We start from the raw sequence: 27148 nt of genomic DNA, 5'->3' as shown, positions 1-27148 counted from the left end.
AGAAACATGAGCCTGAAATGATCTACCTCTGGGAAACCCATGCTGCGTTTTGCTTCACTGTCTGCTTGCCTTCACGTCTAATTAATTTTTTCCTCAAAAAACTGTTCCAAGTCTTGCATGTCATCTAGCTTGTGAGGAACATGTCTTCAATGATATGGATCATTTTCTTTTTCTTAATGAAAGGACTTTATTTTCCATTCTTTCACCATATTAAAGGAGTCCTACTAAACCACCACACATTCAGCACTAGCTCATTAATCAGCTGGTTTACTCTCTAAATACAAGGGGAGAACAGAAAGGGGAGCACAAAGGTGTTGAGCAACCCCTCATTCCCCAGCACTGATTCTCTCTAGCACTGGGAATGGCTAACCACATCCCTCATTCCCATCACACAGGAAAGTATTTTCCACTGTTAACCAGGAGGGACGTACGGGATGTTTTAACCAGTGATCCTTGAACACAGGGCGCATCTTCTTGTGAACCACCACTTCTTGCAGGTCCTCAAGGGATGGGTGCTGACCTATTTCTTCTTCAAAAGGCAGCATGTATTCATCCACTGGACCTAAGGTGCACACAGAGAATCGGGTTAGCATAGAAATGTTCTCTGCAGAGCCACGTCCTCTCCATGCATGAGAGAGCTGTGGCTCCAGAGCAACCTCAACCCACTGCAACAAAGCCTGACATTCACATGTCACTGCAGACAAATGTGATTTACATTCCTCCTGCACAATGGTCTTTGCTGTCCCTGCTGCTTGTCTGGACACGCATTTTCCACCTCGTTGAGTTACGAATCCGAACCCTCAGCTGGGCCTCCTGATCCCACCGCTCTCCTTGAGGAAGCTGGCCTGGTAGTCTTTGATTTATTTTAATAGAAAGAGCAAATCAGTCCATCCTTCCCACATTTTAGCATAGCAATTCAACACACAATAACTTAGAGAAAGGTTTCAGCATGAGAATAGTTTCATTTTAGCACTGACTAGTGAGGTCAACTATATGCAACACTTAGAGTTTCGTGCTTCGTGATCTGGCTTGCTCATAGGTTTGAGTCAGCCCTGACATGCTGGAGCCAGACGCACTTGTTCCAGGTACCAGCTCCTAAGTGTAAAATGATTTCTGAACACTTTAGTTAGACCAGTTATGGCTGTCAACTGCCCTGGGCCACGGGAATGAGACAACTGCTATGAGTATCAGTGTAGATGCTGGATGGTAGCAATAACTTCGGCTTATTGAAACATCATTTGGCTTTTGGCAACGTGTAGATGCTCTCTCAAAAACAGCAGCTCATCTTAACTGATTGGCTTTCTCAGGGTGCTCAGTGGCATCACTAGCGGTTTCTCAGCAGCAAAAAGCAATCACTTGGAAGAGTAGAGGTATTTCAAGAGGGTCTTTCCAGATTAAAATAAAAGAGCTGACCACTTCATCTGGCCATGAACTGTGACACCAGCAACATGATGTTTAAGTACTCTAAAAAATGAAATCACTAAACTGGCTTTACCATTTTTCTTGTTGACTCAATGCCAGTCAGTAAACCAAACTGAAACACTCGCTCCAACAGAGGGCTCAGTAACGCTCATGACTTTCCTCTCCTCTTCCTCCAAGAGGAATCCAAGCTATGGAGAGCTGCACTGGTGATCTCCAAGCAAAATCTGCTGTTTACACAACATCACTTCTGAGCTAGAAGTGCAAAAGGAAGCTTTCCCTCTGATTTAATGGTGCTGTGTGTGGCACCTGGAGTATCTTGGCCAGCTGCTACCTGAGAAGAGTGGAAAGGAGATCACAAAGGTGGCAGAAAAAAATTCAAGGGGATATTTGGGGTACCTCAACAGAGAAGGGTTAAGCCTACATGAGTGACCTGAGTACCACTGTTTCACCCTACTGTGCTCCTCAGTTCCTGCTCCTCCAGCATTTTACCTGGTTAGATTGTAAATTTTTGAAGAAGAGATCTTCTATTATCACACACCTGTGCAGACATCCTAATTATAATCAAGCTCCTCAGTACTCCTGTAATGCTAACGAAAACATTTGAAGTCCAGCTGAGGTGCTGCTGTTTTATGAACTTCAGTTCAGACCACCCATATCTATACAAGAAAAAAGTTGGAGGAAGCAGCCTGGGAGCTACTACAATGACATGATTGCTTTCCTGTCCAGGGGTGAGGTCCTGCACATGGTGAAGGAGTCACCAAAGGGCAGATGTGCTATTTGGACAGAAAAGATGCCTCACTGTCCCACATAATTTTAAGATAAAAAACCTGACACCAAGCAGACACCATGAAGTTCATTCTTTTAGATCCTTCAGGAGAAAGTGAGGTACTCCAAAGCTGTGGATAGAACAACTCAGCCCACTTCTGAGAGAAAGCCCACTTCATCAGCAAAAGTCAAAGATCAATAACTAACGACTTATGACAGCAGGGAAACGGGCTCGCTGACCCAGGTAGGTCCTTTCAGCCCCATGTTCCCACTATTTTGCTGAGGTGTTTTCCATTCAGGCTACCACACTGACCTGCATAAGCAAGGTGACAGCCAAGGTGGCTGCATAGCTCTTCTCTGGAGCTCAAAGCCTACTTGGTCACAGGCAGGAATGCAGAGTGCCAAGAAGAGCAGCACAGAGCAAGCTCAGGATTAAAGGACACTCATCCTGGAGGAACCCCCTACTCCTCCTTCTGAGTTCTCAGCAAATTTGCAATGCAACCAACGTAGTAAAAAGCACTTTGAGACTTGAACACTACAAAGGTTATTATCTACAGAGAGTGACAGCTTATGTTAAAAAACAAATGAAAAACAGGTTCGCTGCTTAAGAAAAATATGCTATTGGTTGTCATTTTTTTTAAACAGAGACAGAGCCATTCTCTGGACCACCAAACCACACTGAAACCGAGCCCTCCCCAGGGAAGAGAGGATCTTTATTCTTACCATCAACTGCTCTACATCTGGAGACTAGCTCCCACAACACCAGTCCCATCGCATACATGTCTATCCTCAGGAACGCATCTCGTTGGAAGTTGATTGCTCCCTCTAACACTTCGGGAGCCATATACCTCCTTGTTCCCACCTGCAGAGAAAAAACACAACTCAAGTTACATTCCAGTTGGGCCCCTCAGCCTCCTCTGGCTGGAGATGAGTGACAGCTGCTCTCATTGCCCTTGAGGCCACTGCTGCTAAAGGTGCACCTCACTGGAAAAACAAGCAAAAGGGAGCTGTTTCTTCTGACACCGATTCTCATTAAGATCACTCGAGTCCAGATAAGCTACATGAAGGGAAAAGCCAAAGTGCCTGGCTACGTGTGTGATATTCATTCAGTGCACATTACAGGTCCAATTTAAACGCAGTGTGGCACGCTGAGTATGGATGAAATCCTGCCCTCCCTGCATCCCACTGCTTGTTGCTCCAGCATCACACACAGCATGAGAAAATGCTGTCTTTGGAGACATACAAAACACCTGAGGTCAAATCTGACTTGGTTATCCTAGTCATTGAAAGTCCAATCCTCTTTCACTCAAAGAAACAACAACAAAAAAAATATATATATACATATATATATAAAAGCAGAGAAGAGAAAAATTGATATATCCTGAAAAGGTAGGAAAAGGTGTTGGTTTGACAGGCCTGGGTAAAACAATCTCCTGCATCCACAGAAACAGTAAAACATGAACCCTGCAAAGTCCACCTTGCTCTGGTTTGCCATGGTTTGGAAAAGATCTCATCTTGTTTTGAGGGAGATTCAGTCCTCATTAGAGTGCCTCCCTTGTGTGTTTAGCCCATTATGTAGGAGAATGGAGAGGACAGCAAGGGAGAAGCACCTTTTTAATACAGGAATTAAAACACCTTTAATATTTTCCTTTAAAGAAATTCTCTTCTGTTCTTGCTGTTACCTGAGGCACTGAGGACAGGGGGAAGCCAGGATGTGGAAAGGTGTGCAAAATACAGAAATAGTAAAAAAAAAAGGTGACAAAAACGAGGAAAGCTGGAGAAGGCTAACCCAGAAGAGAGTGTTCACTCTTTCTGAGATAAAGGTAAAAAAGGGAGATTGCACTGAAGCTGGGAATTAAGAAAACCCCAGAGACACAAGGACAGGATGATGGATTCGTTGTGCCCCAGCACGAGAGAAGAATGAGGGGCCCCTCACTGTAATGCAAAGGTAGAAAATTAAGAACCCATAAAAAATGTAGTCAATTGTTTACAGAGTGCACAGCCAGCTGTGCCAATGGTCAACCAAGCAGCCATCCTGGCTGAATTCTTAAAATCAAACTAATAATTTTAAAAGTATTGATATTTGTATTGTAGTATTAATATTAATATTTAGGAGCATTAATATTTGTGTTACAGTCTAGAGAAGTATTCTGTGCAGTGGGTAGGAACTGGCTGACAGGTCACACCCAGAGGGGGGTGGCAAATAGCTCCTTCTCAAACTGGCAACCTGTCCCAAGTGGGGTCTCCCAGGGACCCACATGGGGCCCAACACTGTTTAATATCTTCCTAAGTGATGTAGATCATGGGATCATGTGTAACCTGGTAAAGCTCGCTGATGATATCAAACTGAGTCAGGAAGTGGACACTTTGGAAGGGACAGACACCCTGCATGAAGACCTGGATAGGCTGGAAGGGTGGGTTAACAAGAATCTTAATAAGTTGGAGTGCTGGACAGTAGCTCTGTGGGAAGGGTCCTGTGGGACTACAAGTTCAGCATGAGTATACATGGAGCTGCTGTGGTAGAGGGTCAATGGGATGCTGGGCTGCACCAACAAGGGCATCACTAGAAAAAAATAAAAGAGTCATTATCCCGCTCTGCTCAGCTCTTAGCAGGCCACATCTGGAATACTGTGTTCAGTTTTGGTCCTTGTTACACAAAAAATACATGGACAGGCTGAAGAGGGTCTGGAGAAGGGCCACAGAGATGATCAAAGGGCTGGTAAGGCTGTCTTATGAGCAAAGGCTGAGAGAACTGGTTTATTCAGCCTTGAGAAAAAAAGGCTGAGGGGAGACCTGGTCACAGTGTTCCTTGTTCACAGCATTTAAAGGGTGGCTGCAAAGAAGATGGAGACTCTCTTTTTACAGGGAGTCAAATGGAGATGAGGGGCAATGGGTACAAGTTACTCCTGGAAGATTCTGATTGGACACAAGAGGAAAGTTTTTCACAATGAGAACAATCAGCCACTGGAATAATCTCCCTAGGAGAGTGGTGGATACCCCAACACTGGACACTTTGAAGAGTCAGCTGGACAGGGTGCTGGGCCATCTTGCCTAGACTGTGCTTTTGCCAAGAAAGGTTGGATTAGATTATTCTTGAGGTCTCTTCCAACACAAGATAATCTCTGATTCTATGATTCTGTGAATATTTATTACTGAAACCATAAAGAATCAATTAGCCCTGTGCCTGAAGGAGGAAGCCACCTGCCCCCAAGGCTGAGGGGACCTCACCTGCACAGTGGTCAGGAGGGTTCGAGCACTCTCCCCATTCACCAATATTAGAGCATCTCCTGGAATGTATGACTGAGCATAAGCTCTTATGGAAAAATACATATCTCAAAGAGAATTAAATGCATCTATACAAACTACCACCCTGACTCCCGAGGAGCTGTGGCAAGCCCAACGTTTTAAAATGTTAAAAATAATGATTACCTGTCCATGAGTGTCCCCTGGAGGTTTTCCAGGTTCAAACCGTACAGCTAGTCCAAAATCAGCTAGCACTGCCGTCAAGTCATTCTTCAGCAAGACATTTTTACTCTTGAAGTCCCTGTGGACAAGCCAAGAAGTAAGTTTGGGAAGGTTTTACTATGGCACACATCTAAATCACAATGCAACACAACACAACGTTGCATGTCTACAGACGTTGAATGTCTACAGGTTTACCAGCTCCCAGTAAACCAGCTCCTTCCTTCCTTTCTTCCCCAGCTTCCCAGCACGGTCAGTGCTGACAAATTTGGCTGCCTCTCTCTGCCCTTGTCACTAAAACACAACCAAGCAGCCCTGAGCTTTCCCGCACAGAGTCGGCCGAACTCCCCATTGAATTAATCTCAAAATGAAATCTCATCTGAAGGGGCTATTTTAATTAAAGCAAGCAGTATATAAGGCACCATTTCTTGCTCCAAGCACTGGCTCTGGACCCCCAACTTTGGGCATTTCCCATTCCCAACAGTAAGAACAAGACAGGTTAAGGGAGTACATTACTCTTTATCTTACTAAGGATGTTTGCTCCTATCTACAAAATTAGATCTTTCTGGAAATCAGTACCTACTGGTAGGACTCTCTCCACCCTGACTACATGCTTCAACAGACTTTGGCCATAGTCATGATTAGCCTTCTGTTTTAATTGCTGGATCGATCTTCCCTGGAGAATTCAGGGAAGCAAGCAGAGAATGGGGTGAGCCCACGCTTGGACACACTGTCAGGATTGGACTGGGCAGCTGACAGGCAGGTGTTAAGCATTTGCAGTAGATATGGTGGGTCTGTTCTTGAAGGGGACATTCGTGTCAGTCCTGTGCTGCAGTGGGATCATTTCAGGGCAGCTCAGGTGAATCTGCAGGGGCTGGAAAGGGTAGGGGGTGGAGGAAGATCACACCGAGATGCCTAACCACTAAAGCCCTGTTCCCTGGGCTTCCTGCATTTTCATCTGAAAAGGAATGTTTGGCAATCTAATTAAATTACAGACCTTAGACAGCAGATGGCAATTGTCCTGAATGCTCAGCATTATAATTTCCCTATCATCAATTCACTCGGTGACCCTGCTGATTGCAGGACATTGCGGGCCTGCACAAAATAATTAATGAGGGCAGATACAATTGTTCCACACTGGAGAGACCTGTCAAAATTCTTTGTGAAGAGAGAAACTGCTGGACCATAGAGAAGAGCTGCTCTCTGCAGCCTCAGATGCCAGAGCATCAGCTCAAAGCACCGTGAGCAAAAATCATCCTGTGCCACCCAGCCCCTGATTCTGAGCTTAAAAAATCAGACGAGAGGATTTATCCTTTCTAAGCTAAACACAGCGTGATGGGCATTTCTGGCTTGAGGATTAAGATGGGGGAAGTGGGTGTGAAGTTGGAGAGCACCATACAGCCAGTGAACCCCAGCAGAAAACAGCCCCCATCACCTCTGGGGACACAGTACAGCTTTACAGAGCCCCCAAAACATTGGTACACATCTGTTACACAGAATAAACCAGTATTCACCTAATACCTGTCATCTTAGAGGCTGCCTGTTTTCATGCTATAGCAGTTTCCCCACAGGCTCAGAAAACAGCCATCATCTAATGACATGGATAAACTCCTTTGCTCGCCCAGCATTAGGGGATTATGCCCTCAGGATGGTACAGATTGTGCACGAGATTTTTGCGAAATGGTGGCTCAGCGAGGCCCACACAGAAACTGTCAGACAGTCTGCCTGAACAATATAGTTCTGCTGTGATGTGAGATGTAAACCAATATTATTGGTTTACATGCCCATGGTATGGGCATGTATTGCTGCTGCTCACCCTCACTGCCCTTTGGGCATGCAACAGTTAACTCCTACATCTTGATGCCTGATAAAGGGATTTCCCTTTTCACTTCCTTCCCTCTCCCCCCCATTTCCATAAATTCCCCCATTTTTCCACGCTTTCCTTCCTTCTTTCCACAAACCACCTTGAACTGGCAAGTGTTAGCTGCGGTGCAAACATATCTAGGCCGGGGAGAGGGACCTGATCCAAACCATGCCAAGTAGAATTTCCACTAAAATTGCATGCATTAAACCATCCTAAAATGGTCACTGATAACGGAAAGTGGCATGAAAAGAAGAAAATATTCTTTTCCATATAACGCTTCAAAATGTTAGGGAACACAGAGCAAGCAGATTATGAGTAATGGGTGCACTATCTTGATTTAGACACTGGAGATTTTATTTTCAGCTTCCACGTGGGGGCACTTTCGCACCAACAAGCGATTCCATAACCTTAATCCTCCTTACAGTGCTGGGGGCCAGTGAGGAGCTGGCTGAACCTCTGCCCAGCAGGGACTGGGGAGTTCCACCTGGCAATCCCAGCATCTCGGTGCGCACTGTGGGAAGCCTTTCAAAAATACCCCCTCCATCCCCCTCCCCAGATTTAAAATGCATTTAGTGTTTTCTTTTAAAAACAAAATTAAAAGGAGTGGGGTAATCCAAGAGAAATCCCCTGTGTCCTGAAATCCCTCTTCCATAGGTATGTGCTAAATTCACACAAATGCTGCATTCTCCAGCTTTTATAATTTGCTAAATGGACAAGGACACTAATGAGCACGATCTGTTGCTTTAAAGCCTTTCTACAGCCTTCCTCTGTTCCCCACCCTCAGGAATTTTCATCTATAAACCACTGCCTTTATTCCACAGGGACAAATGTCAGGGACACAGGGGTCAGCTCCAGGAGCAGCACAAAGGCAGCTGCAGGCTCTTTCAACAGCCCCCAACCTCTCCAAAACCTTCAGGTTTGGGGAGGTGGGGTGTTTTGGGGGCAGGGACACCCTTGCAGAAACAGAGATTATCTTGCCACACATAAAGCCGGTCCCACTAGATTGGGTACAAATTGCTGCAGCTGGACATGGGGTTTAAGTCCCTCCTGGATGAAATGTGGTGGGTGGTGGGGGAGTATGGCCACGGATTACGGCCTGTAGCCTGCGTAAATCCCTTCTGGAAACCGCCCCCACCCTGCCCTGCCACCAGCAAACCACTCAGGAGAGATGCTTTAGTCCAGGGCAAGCAATGTGGGACTCCGGAGAAGGGGCAAAGCAGTGGGGATGGTTTAACCCACTGCTTTCTGGATTCACACTGTCCCCACGGTGCTGCCGCCCAGGTAGGTTGAAGCATGTGCCAGGAGGTCTCAGAGGCAGGGTGGTGCCTGCTCTGGTATCTCTCATAATCACCCTGGCATGATTTGGGCTCTATAAAACTACAGTGAAAAATAAATAGTGGCCATTTTCTGTGTTTCCAGTTTCTCCGTTACTTACCTCGTGATTAAAATCTCTGTGGGAAGACACATGGTGGAGTTATCAGTCTAAACCAGGGAAAAATAGGGTCCAACTCCTGGTACAGCCATAGAAATACACAGACTATAATGTGATGATATTATCAAGTAAAGTCCTTTCAAAAAGCAGTTCTGCAGCAAACAGTATTCCCTTCCCACTACACGTCAAGAGAAGAGTTGATGGAAGAGGGAAGCACCTACCCTTCGGACATTTGCCACCAACTACTACTAACTATACTATTTCATGGACGTGACACTTAATTTGCTCTTTACCATTTCATATGTAGTTGAAAAAAATTCTTGTCTTAGCATAGGATTTGTTGGGTTAAAAGGCATTTAATTCCTAAAGGCACAACCTCCTCCTCCATTCAACAGCATCATCTCAAAGACGCTGCGAACGTTTGCACGCAGCACCTGAATGGTGTCAATGAAAAGAGGCCATACCTGTGTGCTATAGCAGGTTTGTGTCCTTCACCTTTGCACCAAGGGACGTCTTCATGAAGGTAGGACAAGCCACGGGCCATTGTTTCTGCAACATGGCAGAGCTCATTCCAGCTGATTATGTTGCCCTTCAGGTAATCCGTCAGAGAGCCCTGCGGAACAGGACATTGTCAGTTCTTAATCCCAGATCCTGCTACGTGACAGATGTGCCAAATCATCAGTTCAGAAAATGGTTTGGAGAGTGCTCGAGAAATTTGAACCTTGATTTAACAGGGGTGAAAAAATCACCAGTGGAAGTAAAAGAAGGAGAAATAAAAATCAGGAGCGTTCATCAATTTTCAGCCCTTGACAGCAGAGACCTCCTGATGTCTGCTTATTTGCCAGGGAAAAGGAGGGAGGTAAGGATGGGAAAAAAATCATCTTAAACCAGAGTAATTCATCTAACCTAAAAAAGGGGAAAGCCTTCCATGCAAGAAGATCATGCATGGTATCAGCTGGTTGTGGTAACGATTGACTCACTAGACCTTGGATTTAACAGAGGGATAACACTGCTGGCTCAACCCTGGATTTGCACGTTTGTTTTATTTTAAGTGTTAGTGATATTTCATAACTAAAGCAGTCCATGAAACAGGAGATGGGACCCAAGTCTCAAAACCAAACACAGACCCCATATACAAAGGGCAAGCTAGGTCTGCAATGGTCTGTGACACCCAGCTCCCACGGGCCCCTCTACACACATTAAGAGATGGTGGCTACCACATACATGAGCTGTGGCCTTTTGTGCCTCTCTCTCTTCCTGGGTCCCACCTTTATTAATCCTGTGTTTGTATAGAAAAGCCTTGAACGCTAAAGGAAGGGCCTTTGAAGGAGGGGAGCAGGAGCACTTCACTACCACATAGTCATGGCCCACCAGGAACAAACTGGATAGATTACAGGGGAGCTTCTGGGTGAATATAAGACACCAAATCCTACTGCTTCACAACCAGCTGCCTCTCTGTCTTTCCAAAACGTACGTGCAATGATACATTACCTTGTCGTGGAAAGCTGTGATTAGCCAGAGCTCTGTTTCCAGGTTTGTCCCTCTTTTCTCTGCTGCGATAAATTGCAAAAGGTTCTCATGCTTCATGCCAGGAGTGTTGAAAATCTCCCTCTCACTCTGCCAAGATTGCTTATCCTAAAGCAGGGAGAAATGCACCATCAAAGATCATTCTTCCCTTTAAAGCAAACAGCTCCTTCAGTTCAGTCAGAGCTGCTCACAGCAGTCTTAAAATCATCTTCCAATGTTCGGATCTGATGTATCCCTTCACAGTGAGGCTGATTCTCTAAAGAGTAGATGCTGGAGAAAGACTGGAAGTTGCTGTTCTTAGTCTCTCCTCTCCAAAATTATCCTCAGATATTCCTAAAGCCCATGTGTGGGAAGGGGGTAGGAATCCAAACTCAACCTCACTGAGAAATAAGATTTCCTAAAGATGCTCGCAAGAATAAAGCCTGTGCATACAGTACCCAGATCTGCCTTGTAGCTGTAATTGTTGCGATTGAAAAATCTAATCTAGGCTCTTTTGAATATTTACTAGTAGGTCACAGCTGGCTTGGACAGAAGATGTGCAAATCTCCTTTAGCAATGCTATGACAACAAATACGGGGTGAAAAAGTAATGAAGAAGGAGACAGTGGAGGAGTACAAAGATGTTCTAGCCATTCTTCTATCATTTGACTTTTGACTGCTTTACTCTTTTCATCTGCAATTCCTAGAGAATCAAGTCAGGACTGTTCAAAGGTTTCCTAGAGCAGAAGACGTGAGCTGACAGAAATGCTGCAGTCCAATTAGCTCTCACAGTGCTGGGGCTCTGCCTTTGGAAGCTGTAAACTGTTTGCTAGGTTTGGGTTCAGATTTACAACAAAGCCGGGGCTCTGGCCCTTTGTGTGCACTCTGGGCACTGCAGCTGCTCGCTGCCTTCCTGGACCTAAACACAGGCATTTGCTGCAAAGTTAAAATACCCTGCAGTTTTCAGAATGTGCTTGGTTTTGCCCTTGTTGCAACAAGTACTACTACAGGAAGCATTTGGTAATGAGATAACGCAGAGAGAAGTGTAGGAAGGAAGGGTCCTTGAACTTTTTCCCCCAGCATGAGAGCCCAAATGCATCTTTGTTATGGTCTTAAAAACCATAATCTCCATAGGCACTTAGAGCGGCACCAGTGAGGAAGCCTGGCAAGCGAGAACTTAATGCAGTGCCCTACTCACCTGAATAGGGAAGATTTTCACTGCTACGTAGTCGTTCATCAGCTGAGCCTTCCACACGCAGCCAAAGCGTCCCCTTGCCTTTATCTCCAAGAGCTGCAGAGGTTTTAGGCCAACCAGGGGAGAAGGGGGTGGTGGGCCAGGGTCCTGCACAAGAGAAAAACACTGTCACCACCTGAAGGTAGACTGTAAAACAAAGTGACAGGAGAAATGGAGAGACTGCATGTGGGGAAAGAAGTGTAAAGAAGCCACATTTTATTTAATACAGATTATTTAGATATACTGTTTGTGGTAAGAACAGCCTGAAATTCCCTATCTTGCTCTGTAAGGTATTGGTATAGAACACATAAAATCATCTACATCTCCAAGTGTCACTTTGTGTGTTGAACTACTGCCTGCCACGCTCTGGTAAAACCTGAATACTCCTATATAATAGCAAGAGCTATTTTGGGCTGTAAAACACCGATGACCTCAAGTCTACCTTCTGTCAAAAGAAGGAACCTCTTGATCTTTGTGACCCAACAGCCAACTACACCTAAAACCTCCCACTGCTTTGCACTTCATTAGGAATGTTCCACATAACCTCAGCAATGGGCAGTAAACAGGTCTGTCAGCACCATAAAGATTGTATCTGTTTAAACTCTGCATTTGTCCAGGAGGGCAGTGGAACCCTGCAGGACGCGTGGGGTTGGAGATCTGTCCTACCTGCTTTCAGATGGGAAAGGTTCACAGTATCATAGAACCATAGAATGGTTTGGGTTGGAAAGGGACCTTGAAAATCATCTCGTTCCAACCCCCCTGCCATGGGCAGGGAAACCTTCAGCTAGACCAGGTTGTTCAGAGCCCCATCCAGCCTGGTCTTGAACAAGTCCAGGGATGGAGCATGCACAATTTCCCTGGGCAATCTGTCCCGGTGCCTCGCCACCCTCACAGTAAAAAAATTTATACCTAATGTCTAATCTAAACCTACTTTCTTTCAATTTGAACCCATTCCCCCTTGTCCTGTCATGCTCTTGTAAACAGTCTTGCCCCACCTTTTCTGCAAGTTTCCTTCAGGTACTGGAAGGCTGCACTTTGGTCACTCCAAAATCTCCTCTTTTCCAAGCTGAACAACCCCAGTTGTCTCAGCCTTTCCTCACAGGAGAGGTGCTCCATTCCTCTGATCAATTTGGTGGCCCTCATCTAGACTCACTCCAACAGGCCAATGTCCTTCCTGTGTTGAGGACCCCAGAGCTGGATGCAGTACTTGAGGTGGGATCTCATCAGAGCAGAGCAGAGGGGCAGAATCCCCTCTCTCAACCTGCTGAGCCCATAGTATGGGCTGTAATGGGCAGAGGAGGGAGGGAGAGGTAGCAGCTCCAGCCTTCAGAAGAAACCAGAAGGCTAAAGGGACAGCAGAGCCAGCAAGGACCAGTTCCTGATGGCTCTGGATGATGAGGATGACCTCCTGCATGCATTCTCTGAGGGCTCATAAAAACTGAGCCTCATCAGGGAAAGCATCTTCCCTCATCCCATAAAGCTGGTAGAACTTTATCATCTCTCTATCTCTTCTCCCCTACAAAGTTGGCCGAAATAAGGCGACAGGTTTGAGAGTTTGGGAGGAAGGGTGGCCATCAAGCAGGGCTGTGTAACTCCATCCTTCAGGAATCTCGGGCATGGTGACAACCCCATCGAAATCCATCAGTCTAACACTAACACAGAGGACAACTGTACCACCAACTTCCAAAAACAGAGAAGAAAAGTTAGGCCATCAGAAAAGAGAGAAGCAGAAGCAGATGTGAACATACACCGCGCAGCCGCCGTGCCTTTTGTAAGGCCCGAGTAAAGGGGAGCAACTCCCTCACCTCAATAATGTCGACGTGCCCGTAGGGAGGCTTGCGGTGCCGGTACATCCAGAATGCCAGGAGGATGGCCATGGAGAGGACTGCGATGGGGAGCAGGGAGTACACCAGGATATTGAGCAGGGAGGGCGTTGGCGGTGGCGGCTCGTAGATGACTGTGAGAAACGAGCAGGGTAAATGAGGGAAAAGGACCCTTCAGGCAAGAAACAGCACTGGCAGCTACACACGTAGATGTAACCAAACCCCATCCATCCTTCTGCCCCAAAGCTGACAATGCTTACTGGTGTGTCCTGTCACACCCAACACTATTCACAAGGCCCCATGGTTTTCTCTGCTCCACATGGCTGTCAGTAATGGAGTTACAATGGTCCAAACCACACTTTGCAAGCTGAGCCTCCATCTGACCTTTATTTAAGATAGGTATTTCTTGCTGGTGTACATAAAAGCAGAACATTTCCTGCTCTTAACCCTTCCAAATGTATTAAGAGAGCACGAAATCCCTTGCAGCTTTGCTTTGCCTTTTACAGTGATTGACAAGTTGTCAGTTTTTAGTAAAATGCTGCCGGAGCCACAATCAAATGCACTATTCCCACAGTAGTTCTTGTTCCAAATTACATCAGTGCAGTTGAGACACAAACAATGGGAATACTAAATGGAGCCATGTTGCTATGTTGGAGACAGGGAAGGAAAAAATAGCAAGACTTGCCAAATCAAACAAAAAACTGTGAGAGAAAGAATATTTGCCACTAGGTTGCTAGGGGTACATTAATAACAGGAGATAATAAAACCCATGTAAACAATTAAAAAACAAACAGGAAAGCCCAGGAAAATCTGGCAACAGTCTATTGGAACATCTCAGCAAATGCAGGTAGTTCATAGCAGAAGAAACCATCCCATAGAAAAGATTCACCTGCTTTAATAGTTTTTATTGAATGATACTTTAGAAAGTGTTCAAGAATCAACATTTTTCTATTAGCCTCTGAGGAAGGTTGCTATTACTTTTCTTCCTTGATGTATATCCACAGACTCTGAAAGCTGACACACACACCACTCCCCATTCCCTTTCAATCCCCAAACTGACAAAATAGAACGAAATGCAAAAATCCCAAATGCTTAAGGTATTTGGAGACCTGTGACCTATGAAAACTAACGGAGAGAGTGTCAAATACCTTTTAAGAGTTTGAGGCTAGTTCCATGCTGTATAAATCACTCTGCCCTCTTCCCCTTGTGCAGGACTTTGTTTTGTAATATCCCAGTGTGAATTGTCCACCGTAAAGAAAACGTAATCCTTTTTGATGGTATCCGAGGTATTGGTACAACAGGCTTTACCCACAGAGTGAAACAACCTTAAAAAACTGCTACTAAAGAACTGTAGCAAAAGGATTTATGGACTTTGTAACCAAAACATCCAACAACTCAATGTTGGCATGAAGCTGAGTGAGGGGAGGTTTAGGTCAAATATTAGGAAAAGGTTCTTCACCCAGAGGCTTGTTGGGCACTGGAATAGAGTTCCCAGGGAACTGGTCATGGCCCCAAGCCTAACAGAGCTCAAGTGGCATTTGTAGAACACTCTCACACACATGGTGGGGTTCCTGGGGGTGTCCTATGCAGGGTCAGGAGTTAGACTCGATGATCCTTGTGAGTCACTTCCAACTCAGGACATGCTATGCTTTTATGAAAGTCATCAGAAACTGGGTCTAGAGGAAGAGATCCCAACTCCCCCTCCTCCCAGTCACTCACCTTCTGGGCCGGTGACTTCAGGCAAATGGGTAAATTTCTCATTGCAATAGTTGCCCTCGCAGCAGCAGAAAAACACTTGAGGGTTTTCTTCTGTGGCTACGCACTCCTGCCTGCACCAGGGAGGGACAGACACGGAAATTTAGGAAAGAGAAAAACAAGGTCAGCCAACTTCTGCCTCTTGTCTTTGGGCACCAACCTGCCCCAAACTGTCCTCTCCACACGCCTTCTCCTGCGCCTGCGCTGCACAGATCAGCAGTCTCCACTTACAGAAAACAACTTGGCACTCAAATACCCCAGTGGATAGCAAAGACCCTTGAAAAGACCGTAAAGGAAACAAATGCTTCCATATGTACTGAGGGGCATTAGACGGCGAGTAATAAATAACAGCCGCCGCTGCTAACGCAACGAGAGGGAGAAAAACGATGGAGAGACACCTCGGCCCCTGAACAGTGCCCTTCCCACAGCCCAGATGTATGCTGCCAGGGGAGAGAAGTATTTGATCATGCAATTAAAGATTGTGCCATAAAGAACATATGACGAGGGCTGAGCTAAGACTGCTCCCACATCCCCGAGCATCACTAATTCTATGCACTCGAAGGGCAGCAGACACAGGAACAGCCCTGCTGCTGCAGGCAGGAGGGAGGCTGCAGGTTCAAGGGCATGTAGTGATAGGACAAGGTAATGGCTTCAAACTGAAGGAGTGCAGGTTTAGATCAGATACTAGGTACAAATTCTTTACTGTGAGGGTGGTGAGGCACTGGAACAAGTTGCCCAGAGAAGTTGTAGCTGCCTCATCCCTGGAAGTGCTCAAGGTTATGTTGGATGGGGCTTGGTGCATCCTTGGTCTTATGGAAGGAGTCCCTGCCATGGCAGGGGGTTGGACAGAGATAATCTTTAAAGGTCCCTCCCAATCCTAATCATTCTAGGATTCTATGATTCTCATTTGTTGTTTTTTTTTAAGTTTAATTTTCAAGTGCCATGTCTTCCTTTAAAAATTTTATTCCTGTACAAAAACCTTTAAGAAAATCAAGTTGCAGCTCCCATTTTCTGCCTTTGCCTGTTATCCAGGTAGTGCTACAGCCTTTCCAGCACTGAGATTTCCTTCCACACTGTGCAAGGCGTTGGAGGATCTCCACAGATCAGACCAACTCCACTTCCACACATCCTCCCTCTCCCCACAGATCAATGCCAAAAGAGATGCGCGGTGATTTTTGCAGTGCTCTAGCAGTAATTTCTTTCAATTCTTAAATGCTGCTTCCCTTCCCAGCCTCCTTTTGCTATGTTACCCTCTGCTTTTAGTTATTAGGCTTGCAAAGCTGCTCTCCACAGAGAGCTGTATCAAACTATTTCCTGAAGCCCAGCTAAATTATATGCATAACTTCCTTCCCTCAACCACTTGGAGGAAGTAGCAAAACAATCATATGTGTTTGACATTATTACTCATTTCTGAATCCATGCCAAGCCTCCCTTTCTGTGGTATCACTGACACACTGCCACGAGAAGAACAGGAAGGGCTCTCTTCAGTCTTAACACTGGGTAGTTTTTGGTGCTTTATTCTTCTTGGGGGGAAAAAAACTGGCTATAGCCAAACTGTCTCCTGCAAGGTCTCAGCTAGGAAGCACTTGGTTTGTTTTTCAGGCTTTTATTTTTTGCTTCAAAGCAAAAAAGCAGCCATTTGACTTATTCAAATGAACAAAGATGTTTCAACAAGTTAAACATGTTTCCAGATGCTTTTTCATGAAATCAGATAACAAGCCCTTTGGATTTAACAGCATCAGTGTTGGAGTCTTCAATAGAAAACACATCCTTTGCTAAATCTGTTGGTTAAGAAATCAAGCTAATGAGCGAAAACAGCCTGTTCCACATCTGCAATTCATTATCCCTGTCTTTGAGTTGGTGCACGCTCAGGGAAGCCACCCAGGTACGTATGACATGTTATACTTAGCAAATATTACAAATGAGCATTACAGTGGGAATGACACATTTTTCTGTGGCAGTGAGGGCACGTTTCAGAGTGTTTCACGTGCTCACATCCAAGGGAAGGTGTACATGACCTCCCCGGCGGGTCTGTGTAAATAAACGAGAGCGCACACAAGTCGATTTTTAAACACTACCTTTTTCCCATAACCTTAAATGTACATGTGCCACGTTCTCGTTTCCTTAAGATAAAGAACAGAGTAAGGAGCCGTCACCTTCGATGTCCCAACTCTTGCACTCCTAAATTTTTCCACCTTCCAGCGACAAGGAGGCAGCACTTGGCACATGCTGCCTGTGCTCCGAGAGCACCAGCAGCCAGCAGAACAGGACCATGCCCTGCATCCAGGGAGATACGAGCACAAGTGCAAGTCCCAAGGCTGCTTCTGGGAGCTCAGCATCCAAAGGTGCCAAAGGCAGAAACAAAAAGGGCATCAGCACAGAACCATTGATCAAAAAATCATCTTTTTAGCCATTTTTGCCATTTGGGATGCATGAATATCTGCCAAGGGCACTCAAGGGAAGAGAAAAAGTAAAAAGGACTGCATTTAAAGAGCCTTTACTCCTTTACTTATTAAAGCTAACCTTTATTTCAAATGTTGCTTTTGACACTTGTACTGTTTGTTAATTCTCAGAAGATCGTTTCGCTTTGCCCTGGAACTTGTGGCTTTGAAGAGTCAGGCTATGGGATACTGGATACTCAATTCCAGGGCTGCAAAAGGCTGGTGAGGAGCCCTGGAAAGTTTTTACCATTATAACAGAGCAACACATTATGACAAAGTTTAAGAACCACTACATCCCTGCAGAGACACTCAGTGACAATACAAGTGTCACTGGATACGAGAGCAGGCACTGAAAGCAGAAATCTGTTTACAGTAAACACTTCTGCCTGGAAGTAGGAAAATACAGTGACCTTCTGTTCTCAGAAGGATCGGCATTAGGATGACTAATGGGCCAAGGAGGATTGATTTATTAGGAAAGAAAAAAAAAATTAACTATATATAGAGCTTGGCTCCTCAATTGGCAAGGGAATAGGTGTGGTGGGAAAGCAACCCTAGAGCTAATAATAGAATGAAGATGAGGAACAACTCACAGTCGAGATAAGCTAAGACAATGGGCACAAAAGCAGGGAAAGTGTACAGCACCAAAGGGAGAAAACTCTTTATCCATGGGACAAATCTAGTCCCAGCTCAACCCCACAGTGCAGGACCCGATGCTCTAAAACTTTTGGAATAAGAAGCTACAAAGACGCATAACTGGGAATTTCACAAATGTGAGCTCAACCCACATTGGTGGTATATCAAGGGAAGTCCTTGAACTTTATGTTGCTAACCCTTATTGAAAGCGTTGGGCTTGGCTTAGTTGGGTGGTCGTTTGGGGGTTTTTTTTGAGAGAAACACTGAACCTAGAGCTACTGAACACTGTCCTTTTCAACGGCGAAACTTCAGAGGGCTGTTTTCTTTAGCTGTAATTCTTTTCCCTCTGTGGAATTGCATCAAGGGAAATGAGAAAAGACTAGTTAATTTTCCCAGCTATTTAATGAGGCTGGAGCCCTCGTACTACAAAACCTCACTCCTTTTCAGATCACTACAGGCAGCGACACACTAACTCACATGTTGCTTTTCCTGCCTCACTCTTTCTCCCAGCCCATCTCTCTGACTCAGCCAAAGAACAAACTTTTTGCAGCATCACAAACGTCAGAATACCTCAATCCCTAACCACCCTCAGATATCTGTGCTTTTCTAGACAGCTCCAAATGATTCCAAGTTTTCCTTTATATCACCAAATGCTCTTGGAAGAACATGTTGCTCTTCACTTGATGGTTTTTCAATGCATGCCAGAATTATCAAAGCTTTGCTAAGGAAAAAATGGAACCCAAACAAAACACAAAACCCCTAAAAGTGCCTTTTGCAGCTTCTATTTAGAATGTCAAAGCAGGTAAGTGACAATTCTGAGAGCTGCATTAGCAACAGAAGTAACTAGACGGGATGAATGGGTCAATGGACTTGGACTCGCTTTCTTTTCCTCAATGCACAAATTATGAGCTTTTACACTTAGAGGAACAATTAAACCTGTATTTAGATAAACCAGTTAGGCCATTACCTGTCATAGCAGTTGAAGTCATCTAACCAGCAGCCTTTCTTCACCAGCTCGATGGAGCCCGAGTTGTTTCTCCAGGAGGCGTAGCAGTGGAGCCGCTTGTCCTTCTCCCCCTCACAGCGCTCCACACCACTCTGGTTGGTCTTTTCCAGCTCCCAGTTGGCATTGTAGTAGATGCACTCCCTCGTCTCAGCCTCCCCATGGCCCGGCCCTGAAGAAAAATTCAAACCCCAAGAACGCTCAGGTAAAATCAGAAATAGATACTGGGAAACACATCTCCGCGTGGCTCTGTTTTGGGTGACGCATACATTTGATTCCCTGGGAGCTAAACAGTTCGTCAGTGAGAGCCTCAGCACAGCGTGGAGATTATTCTTCTTCTCTGGTGTGGGGTGGGGAATGGAGAGGTCAAGTTTGCCTAAGCTCACAGCAGGAGCTCATGGTGAAGTCAAGAGCCCAGCTGAGACCTCCCCAGATCTCCTCTGGCCAGTGTGTCAACCACAGGACCTTAAAAAGGGGATACATGTGCAACCCATACCCAGTATTCTCTAGCCACAGAAACCCTGTTTGGGAAAAAACAACCTCCCAGGGTGCTACTTGATGCTTGTTGGCTCTTCACACAACACAGTCACTCTCACTCCTCACCACTATTTTGGAAAACATCACGTAAAAATAAATAGTTGCTTACATGAGTAGGACATAACTGAGAACAGAAAACATTCATCCCGCAGAGGAGGGCCAGACCATTCCTCACTTAGGTCCGAGTTCAGGCTTATTTGAGTAAGTCTCCATATGATAAATGCAATATTTTTAGCTGCAGTTGACACAGCTCATGGTGCCTTCTCTACCCATGCCAGACCTTTAGCAAAAGACAACTCTGTTCCCCAAACAACTCTGGCCATCCAAATGGATGCTTGGTCATTACAAACAAAGGAATCTGTGGGTCTTTTTCCCTTTGGAGCTTTGTACCAAAGGACCATGGGTTCCTACTGCCCCTAGGGAAACAATTCCTTCATAGACACCACGGGGCAGAACTGAAACATGATTGCAGACACATCCATTAAAAACAGAGTCAAGTAAGGGAACACTGATATCTGCAGGTGACCTGTTTTGTCCCAAACCATAGAAATCCTCTCTTCATTTGGAAATATGCTGCTTTGTGGCATTTTGAGGAATAGTTTAAAACAAAACGAAGAATGAAACAAACACAGTTCGTAAGTAGACAAACGGAAAAGGCACCATGAGCCTTGTACCATGAAGCTCATGATTCCATAAATCCTGAAATGCCCTGCAGCCATCTCTCTTTGGGATTACCCAACCTAAGGCAAGGTGAGACCCAGCCATTATTTTGATGGACTGTAGTCATGGAAAATGCAGGTATCCCAATAAAACGTGTTGACAACTTGGGTAGAAAACACAAAGAGATCCCACAGGACGGTGAAATGAAAGTGCTCTGCTCTTAGAATAGCCAGACCTCTGTAAACCATAGAATTAAGCTTCTGGCTGGAAAATTTTGCAGTCCTTTCATGACTATCCTCTCCGAAGGTCGTGCAACCTTTAATGTTGAGCTTAAGGCAATCAGGACCATGTCTGGACTGTCCATGTGCAATCCAGCCTGTGATTCCCGCTCAACATGGCAAACCAGCCCCTTCTGAGAGGTCTCTGCAAGTGGATGCAATTCAGTCTTCATAAGACACTGAGCAGAAAGTGGTTGAGAGCTGGCAGAGAAAGCGCCCAGCACAGGTACCAGTTCCAGATACCTCCTGTATCTTCATCAATTCCATACTTGAACACCCATCCACCGATGTAAGTACCCTCACAACACCCAGCCGGAGAAGGGAGTATTACTTCCAATGGAAGATTCAACACATCAAGTTAAACAACTTGTCCCAGGTGATCAGGATTCTATGGGGAGTCTGACCTGCCCTTCCACAGCCTGCAGCTCCTCAAGCTGTCCAGTCTCCAAGCAGAATTCACCTCCAATTATGCAGTGCATGGAGATCCCTTTAGAGATGGAGCTTGAGAAACAGATTTCTTTCAAGCTATTCAGTGTAGCCTGATCTGTTTTAGGGAATCAACCCCCAACTGCCCCACAGGCATCAAGAAAGGAAAGCAGGTGACCTGACACAGAGTAGAAATAGAACTTCAAGAAGGTTGCAGAAGAAACCATAGATTCTGTACAAGCTAGGGGTGATGCATCCAGTCTGCTCCCAGTCCCAACACCTGGACTCAGCAATGGGTAATTTCCGTGGTACAGAGCAAACACATCACACTAGGAAGATGTCTTTGCAGGCTGAAGAGGTGTTCAATCCTTCAATAACACTTTTTTGGGGGAAGAACATTTAATCTGCATCGTGGGAGAGACTGCAAGGGAGTAGGGGTATGAGAATGTCATAAAGCTGACTTTTGAAACTGGAAATTATATTCAAAGCACACACGAACAAGAGCTCAATATCAATAGCACCTGCAGGCTTTATCAGTGCTTGCAAAGCTCCATCAGAGTTTTCCTCTGACAAGTTGCTTACTATAATGAAAACAACCTACCAATATCCCTCAACACAGAACAGTGTCAATATTGACACTCCTTGTTAAAGCCTTGATATTTGTTCTCTTGATACTTACACCATGCTTTGTTAGGGCAGATTAAGCATTTTTGCTAAATACTAGTTAAATCAGCAGGAAAGCAAAGGAGCTTTTTTGGGGGGGAGGGGGAGCAGGGGGAGAGAGGGAGATATATTTTTATTTGTAAAGAAAAGAGTAAATATCTTGGCTTCATGGGATCATAGAATGTTTTGGGTTGGAAAAGACCCTTAAAGGTCATGTAGTCCAACCTCCCTGCAATAAGCAGGGACATCTCCAACTAGACCAGGCTGCTCAAAGACCCATCCAACCCGGCTGTGAATGCTTCTAGGGATGGGGCACCCACCACCTCTCTGGACAACCTGTGCCAGTGTTTCCCCATCCTCATTGTAAAATGCACCTTCACTGTAATACACTGCATGGCTTCCAGCTAATACCTGATAGTTAATACTCACTATCACCTTCTGCTCTCCTCCTGGAAATACATTTTGTAATATCATTTTCATCATCCCAAACCGAATCTCGCTTTTGATCAAGATGGAAATTTCCTCTCCCTCCCTAACTCTGTCTCTCAGAAAGCTGGAAGGTTTAATGAACCATTTTACTGCAAATCAGCCCCAAAATCTAATCCTGGCTCAGCCACCTCCATCTGTAACCTCAAGAAATACTGTGTAGCCTCTGTTTTCTCCACCTGCAACAACTGCAAATGCAATGCACATAGCTGCAGTGAGATTTGATATTTCCACTGTGCTTTGAAAAGGGGATGTTGAAAAGATACGAAGCAGAAGTTGTATCGGCTCTGGGACCAGCAAACCAAGGCTGCTAAATCCTGTGCTGAGCCCAGACTCCCTTCCCCCAAGACAGTTGTCTTTTCTGGAACAAGTTTCAGCTGAAGACTAAGAGCTGCTTGCAAACATGCAAACCCAACTCTGCAAACAGCAACCGTGCCAGGAAAAAGGCCTTTCCCAGCTTTCCCCCCGCTGTCAAAGTTTAGATGAGTTGAATAAAAGCATGCATAAAGTTATGGATGACTAAATATATGTATGCTTTCTTTAAAACAGTTCTTAAGGATGCTTGCATTAAGAAGACACTTAAAAAACCTGCGTGTTTGTTGCCTGCTCTCAGATCTTTTTAAAAGCCATTTGGTAGGATCCTCACCCTGCTGGGTGCTCAAGACTGCAAGAAACCCTTCTGTTTGTGCCCAAGATGGTCTCAGCAGGAAGGGGCACGGCTCCAGGTCTGGGTATTAATTTACCTGCTGCTTTAGCTCATCAAGAAACACTCACACCTTGCTCTGTAATGGATCACGCAGAGACCAAAGTTTGCAGCTAACTGCCTGTTCTGCCCTCACTGCATTAAAACCCTCAACTGAACAGAGGGAGGGAGAATCAAAACAGGGTTTTGTCCCTTTGAGGGAGATAGGTGGGGTAGTGATTAAGAGAAGGAAATCTGAGCTTTGTTCCTGTAACTCCAGGGAGCCCTGTAGTCTCTTCTGTCTCCTCTTCCCCCCTTGGGCAATGGATACCCCCAAAGCCACTACAGGTCTGTAAGAAATGCTGAGCTGGACATTGGGTAATGGTTTGTAACTAAAAGAGAGTCAATTTGGATTAGATGTAAGGAAGAAATTTTTACTATGAGGATGACAAAACACTGGAACAGGTTGCTCAGAGTGATGGTAGATGTCTTATCCTTGGAAAGATTCACTGTCAGGTTGGACAGGGCTTTGAGAAACCTGATGTAATTGAAGATGTCCCTGATCACTGCAGATGAGTTGAACTAGATGCCCTCTAAAGGTCCCTTCCAGCCCAAATGACTCCATAATAGGCACAGATCAACCATGTCCTGCTTCTCATTTCAGCATAACCTGGCTCAAGAGAAGTGTTGTACCAAACCTGAGTATCTGAGAGAAGGGACACAACTAATTTTGGGCAAAAGAACCTTTCCTGAAACAAAAGCCTTTCAGTACAGTCACAAACACATCTTGGGATGGACTAAAGGGGCTGTGTCCCCCCAGACCTGCTCTCCCCTCCTCACAACACTCTTGTCACCTCCCTCACAGCAGCCTTGGTATGTAGAAAAGCTCCTCAGCTCCTTCATTCAGTGGCACTGCCTGGTAACATCCTGCTCACTCAGGATGGAAAATAAACATCCCAGGGAACCGCTCAGCTTTTGGCAGAAAGTCAGCAGGACTTGGGCACAATGAGATATAAAACATTTGCTAAGCAAGTGTTTGAATATCACTGTTTGGAACCTGGTTTAATTCATTGGGTCCCCGTTCCCCTCCTGCCTAACCCTATTCTGCCAGCCATAATGCAAAATCTGGAAAAAAAAGCTGTTTCTTACCAATAGGAGAAGGGGTTCCCGTTAGGTACAGGTAACAGGTACAATCACAGGTGGGATCTGCTGGCTCCTGCCATCCATTTGCCATTTTGCAGGGGAGATGTTTCCACCACAGCTGGGTGGAAACTACTGGAGGCAGAACAACTGCACTGGCAACACTGTGCAGAAAGGCTGAGCAGGCAAACCAGGAGCATGGCTGTGGGGCAGGAGCATGGACGTGGGGCAGAAGCACAGCATGCCCAGCAGTGCAGCCCACTATTAGTCCCAGTCCTCTCCACGGAAAAGTCTCGTGCCAGCAACCAGGCAAAAACGATCAACGTTTTAATACCACGATCCACAAACAGTCATTTAAGGAATAAAGCCTGAAGTCCCATTTGAAATCAAAGTCTAAGGAAGCATCAGGCTTTGCAGGAGCAGATGGGTTTCTGGCATCCCACTGCATCCACCCAGCGCTTTGGGGATGACGCAGTGTGGCTTCTCCTCGAACAAAAGCTGCACAGAAGTACCTTTGCACAAAATATAAAGCCCAAATAACTCCCATACATCACGAAGGCAGAGGGAGGCTACCCACCATCACCCATTTTTGGGGTGGAAATCAACCTTTTGACCTCAGTCCTGAGGAACTACCATTATGCCGATACCCTTGGGTCAATTTTCCGCTCCAAATGACTGAAGCATCACTGGGTTTTTGCCAAGCAAGATCCCCAGCACCTATCTGAGGCACATAATGATGGGAAGAGCAGTTGAAGCACCATGCGACACAGGAGGACCTCTCGTCTCTACTTGGGAGTTGCAAGGCACAGAGGGAGCTCATTAAAAAAGGGTCCTCTTGAACTGAAGGAATTCAGCCTGCTGATGCATGGGACCCTGCTGCTGATCTGAGACTAAACTCTGCTCTCCTAATTTGGAGTCGCTGACAGATCACTGAGGCTGCATCATTATCCAACAGCTTCTAAATTATGGCCAAGATCCAGCGTGGCAACTCCAGGTCTAGGTGTTAGCAGTTGCTGCGCTCCTAACTCATAATGAGATACATAGGGAATATCTTCCCAAAGGCTGAAGGCTGCTATAAATCTCAGCTCTTTATCTCTGCCTGTCCCCTTTTGAAAACCTAAAAAGAAAGTATATATGAAAAGATGGGATGTGTCAAAATAGTCTGCATAAACACTGAGTGATTTACCAGACAGTCTGTTTGCCTGACTGTCAAAACCACCGGGCTTTATATATGAAACTGTGTATGCAACTGAAGCTATTTGCAAACACTTCGTTATGTCCCTATACAGCTATTTGTACATGTAATTTTATAATGTAAAATGACAGAGATTGTACACTGAATTGGGGTAATTGCCCTCTAATTTGGAGGGTAATTGCATGTAGCAATTAAGCAACTGCGGATGCATTCTTGCACGTGTGATTATGAAAGTCGGGCCCTTTGTTTGAGGTTTGGGTTTGTTTTCAAGAGCTATCCCTCAAACCACAGCATGGATGAGCAGAGCTGGGAAATGAGAGGCTGCTGGGTGCTCACCTTACAGTGCAGCATCTGCTGGGATGAACCATTTCAGCGCCAGCTCACACCCACCCCTCCCCATCCCTCAGCACTGCAGGGATGCTAAACTAGCCACCTCTGAACCCACAGCTGCATTCTGGCACAACCTTCAATGGGGAGACCACAATCTAAGCATATGTGGAGCACACTGAGAGGCACTAGTGGGGAGGGAAAGGCAGGGAAAGAGGACTGCTGCCCCCAACTCTCCTTTTCTCAGACACCTGCCCAGAAATTATGTGCAGCGCTGCAAATTAAAGAATTTCAAATAGTTATTGCTAGCATTTCAGATCCCAAAATCAAGCCAGATGAAGGCTTGTAACTGGGAATGTTTGGAAAACGTTGCTCTGGAGAGACCACCCAGTTGCATCTCTACAAAATGAATATATGATTACTAAGTGTTGCTGCAGCACTTATTCCCCAAGTGGGGTGATTTCATTCCTGCTGTACTTCAGTAATAGGGTCTAAATACGTTTTTAGGCAAAGCATCAGGCTAGTGATGACATCTGTGGTTAAGTACGTAACTGAACACGAGGATTTGAGGACTTGTTGCGTGTATTCCCTGTTCCTTCACAAAAGCCTTGAAATGATGGAGCCCCATGGAACTGAAATGAGCCCCCATGACTCTGCAGAGCCCTTTTCTCAAGCCAAAACCTCACTCCACCTTTGGGGAACTCAATAGCCAGGCATAGAATGGTCAAATACCCAGGGCCTGCCTCTTCCAACCAGCTGAATGCCAGGGTGGGCACTGCCCTGGCTAATTAGAAGCATCAACTATTGCAGAATGTTTTGGTTCTTAAGCCAGATCAGGCAAAACCGGGCCCAGGCAGCACCAAGAACAGCAAAGATGTAACACCAAGGTAAGATATTACTTGGAATTTTGTTTTCTGTCAATAGATTTGGCTTATCCCACAGTAAAAGAGCTCCAAGTTTTCAAGTCAATCAATGGCTGTTAATCTATTATCTCAGTATATATTTCCATGGTAACCTGCAATGATGCCATTGACAACCAGCCTCAAAAGGACAGGAGGCTTTAAGTCATTTTCTTTTAAAATTAAAAAAGGAACTTTAATATTAAGAAATACATCCTCCCTGCTCACCAGGGATGACAACTCAGGGCTTCTATATTCACACCATGACTCACACTTCACAGCTTCCACGGACATCTGTGTAGCAATGCCCCCCCCCTACACCATATATCTCTTTTTTAACTTGGGTTTAAGTCAGTAAAAGATAACAAGGAAATTATTCAAAAGAATTAGGTCTTTACTAGAATATTCCCCTAAACTGACAGCAAAACCTGTTTTGTAAAATATAAAGAGTGTGTTTTAGGAGTCATTACTACCAGCTGGGGGAAAGGATGCAATAAAGGTTTAATTCTTCTGAAT

At 45.3% G+C, this 27148-nt stretch overlaps 1 protein-coding gene across 1 annotated transcript in view; it reads right to left on the bottom strand.

Moving 5' to 3' along the window:
* ACVR2B (activin A receptor type 2B) overlaps positions 1-24305 on the bottom strand; it is a 28543-nt gene extending 4238 nt beyond the window's left edge. The window contains exons 1-10 of the mRNA XM_029957801.1: positions 24221-24305; positions 19304-19511; positions 15227-15336; positions 13490-13641; positions 11649-11792; positions 10437-10580; positions 9410-9558; positions 5617-5731; positions 2911-3049; positions 432-562 (exon numbers count right to left, since the gene is read on the bottom strand). Coding sequence (XP_029813661.1) covers positions 432-562; positions 2911-3049; positions 5617-5731; positions 9410-9558; positions 10437-10580; positions 11649-11792; positions 13490-13641; positions 15227-15336; positions 19304-19511; positions 24221-24305 — 1377 coding nt within the window. The remainder of the gene's footprint in view (positions 1-431; positions 563-2910; positions 3050-5616; positions 5732-9409; positions 9559-10436; positions 10581-11648; positions 11793-13489; positions 13642-15226; positions 15337-19303; positions 19512-24220) is intronic.
* Between the last annotated feature and the right edge of the window lie 2843 nt (positions 24306-27148).

This window comes from Manacus vitellinus, unplaced genomic scaffold (assembly GCF_001715985.3).
Source record: "Manacus vitellinus isolate BGI_N305 unplaced genomic scaffold, ASM171598v3 scaffold_12_pilon, whole genome shotgun sequence".
NCBI lineage: Eukaryota > Metazoa > Chordata > Aves > Passeriformes > Pipridae > Manacus > Manacus vitellinus.
The sequence above is the reverse complement of the archived record's forward strand: the minus strand, read 5'-3'. Positions and strand labels throughout refer to the sequence as shown.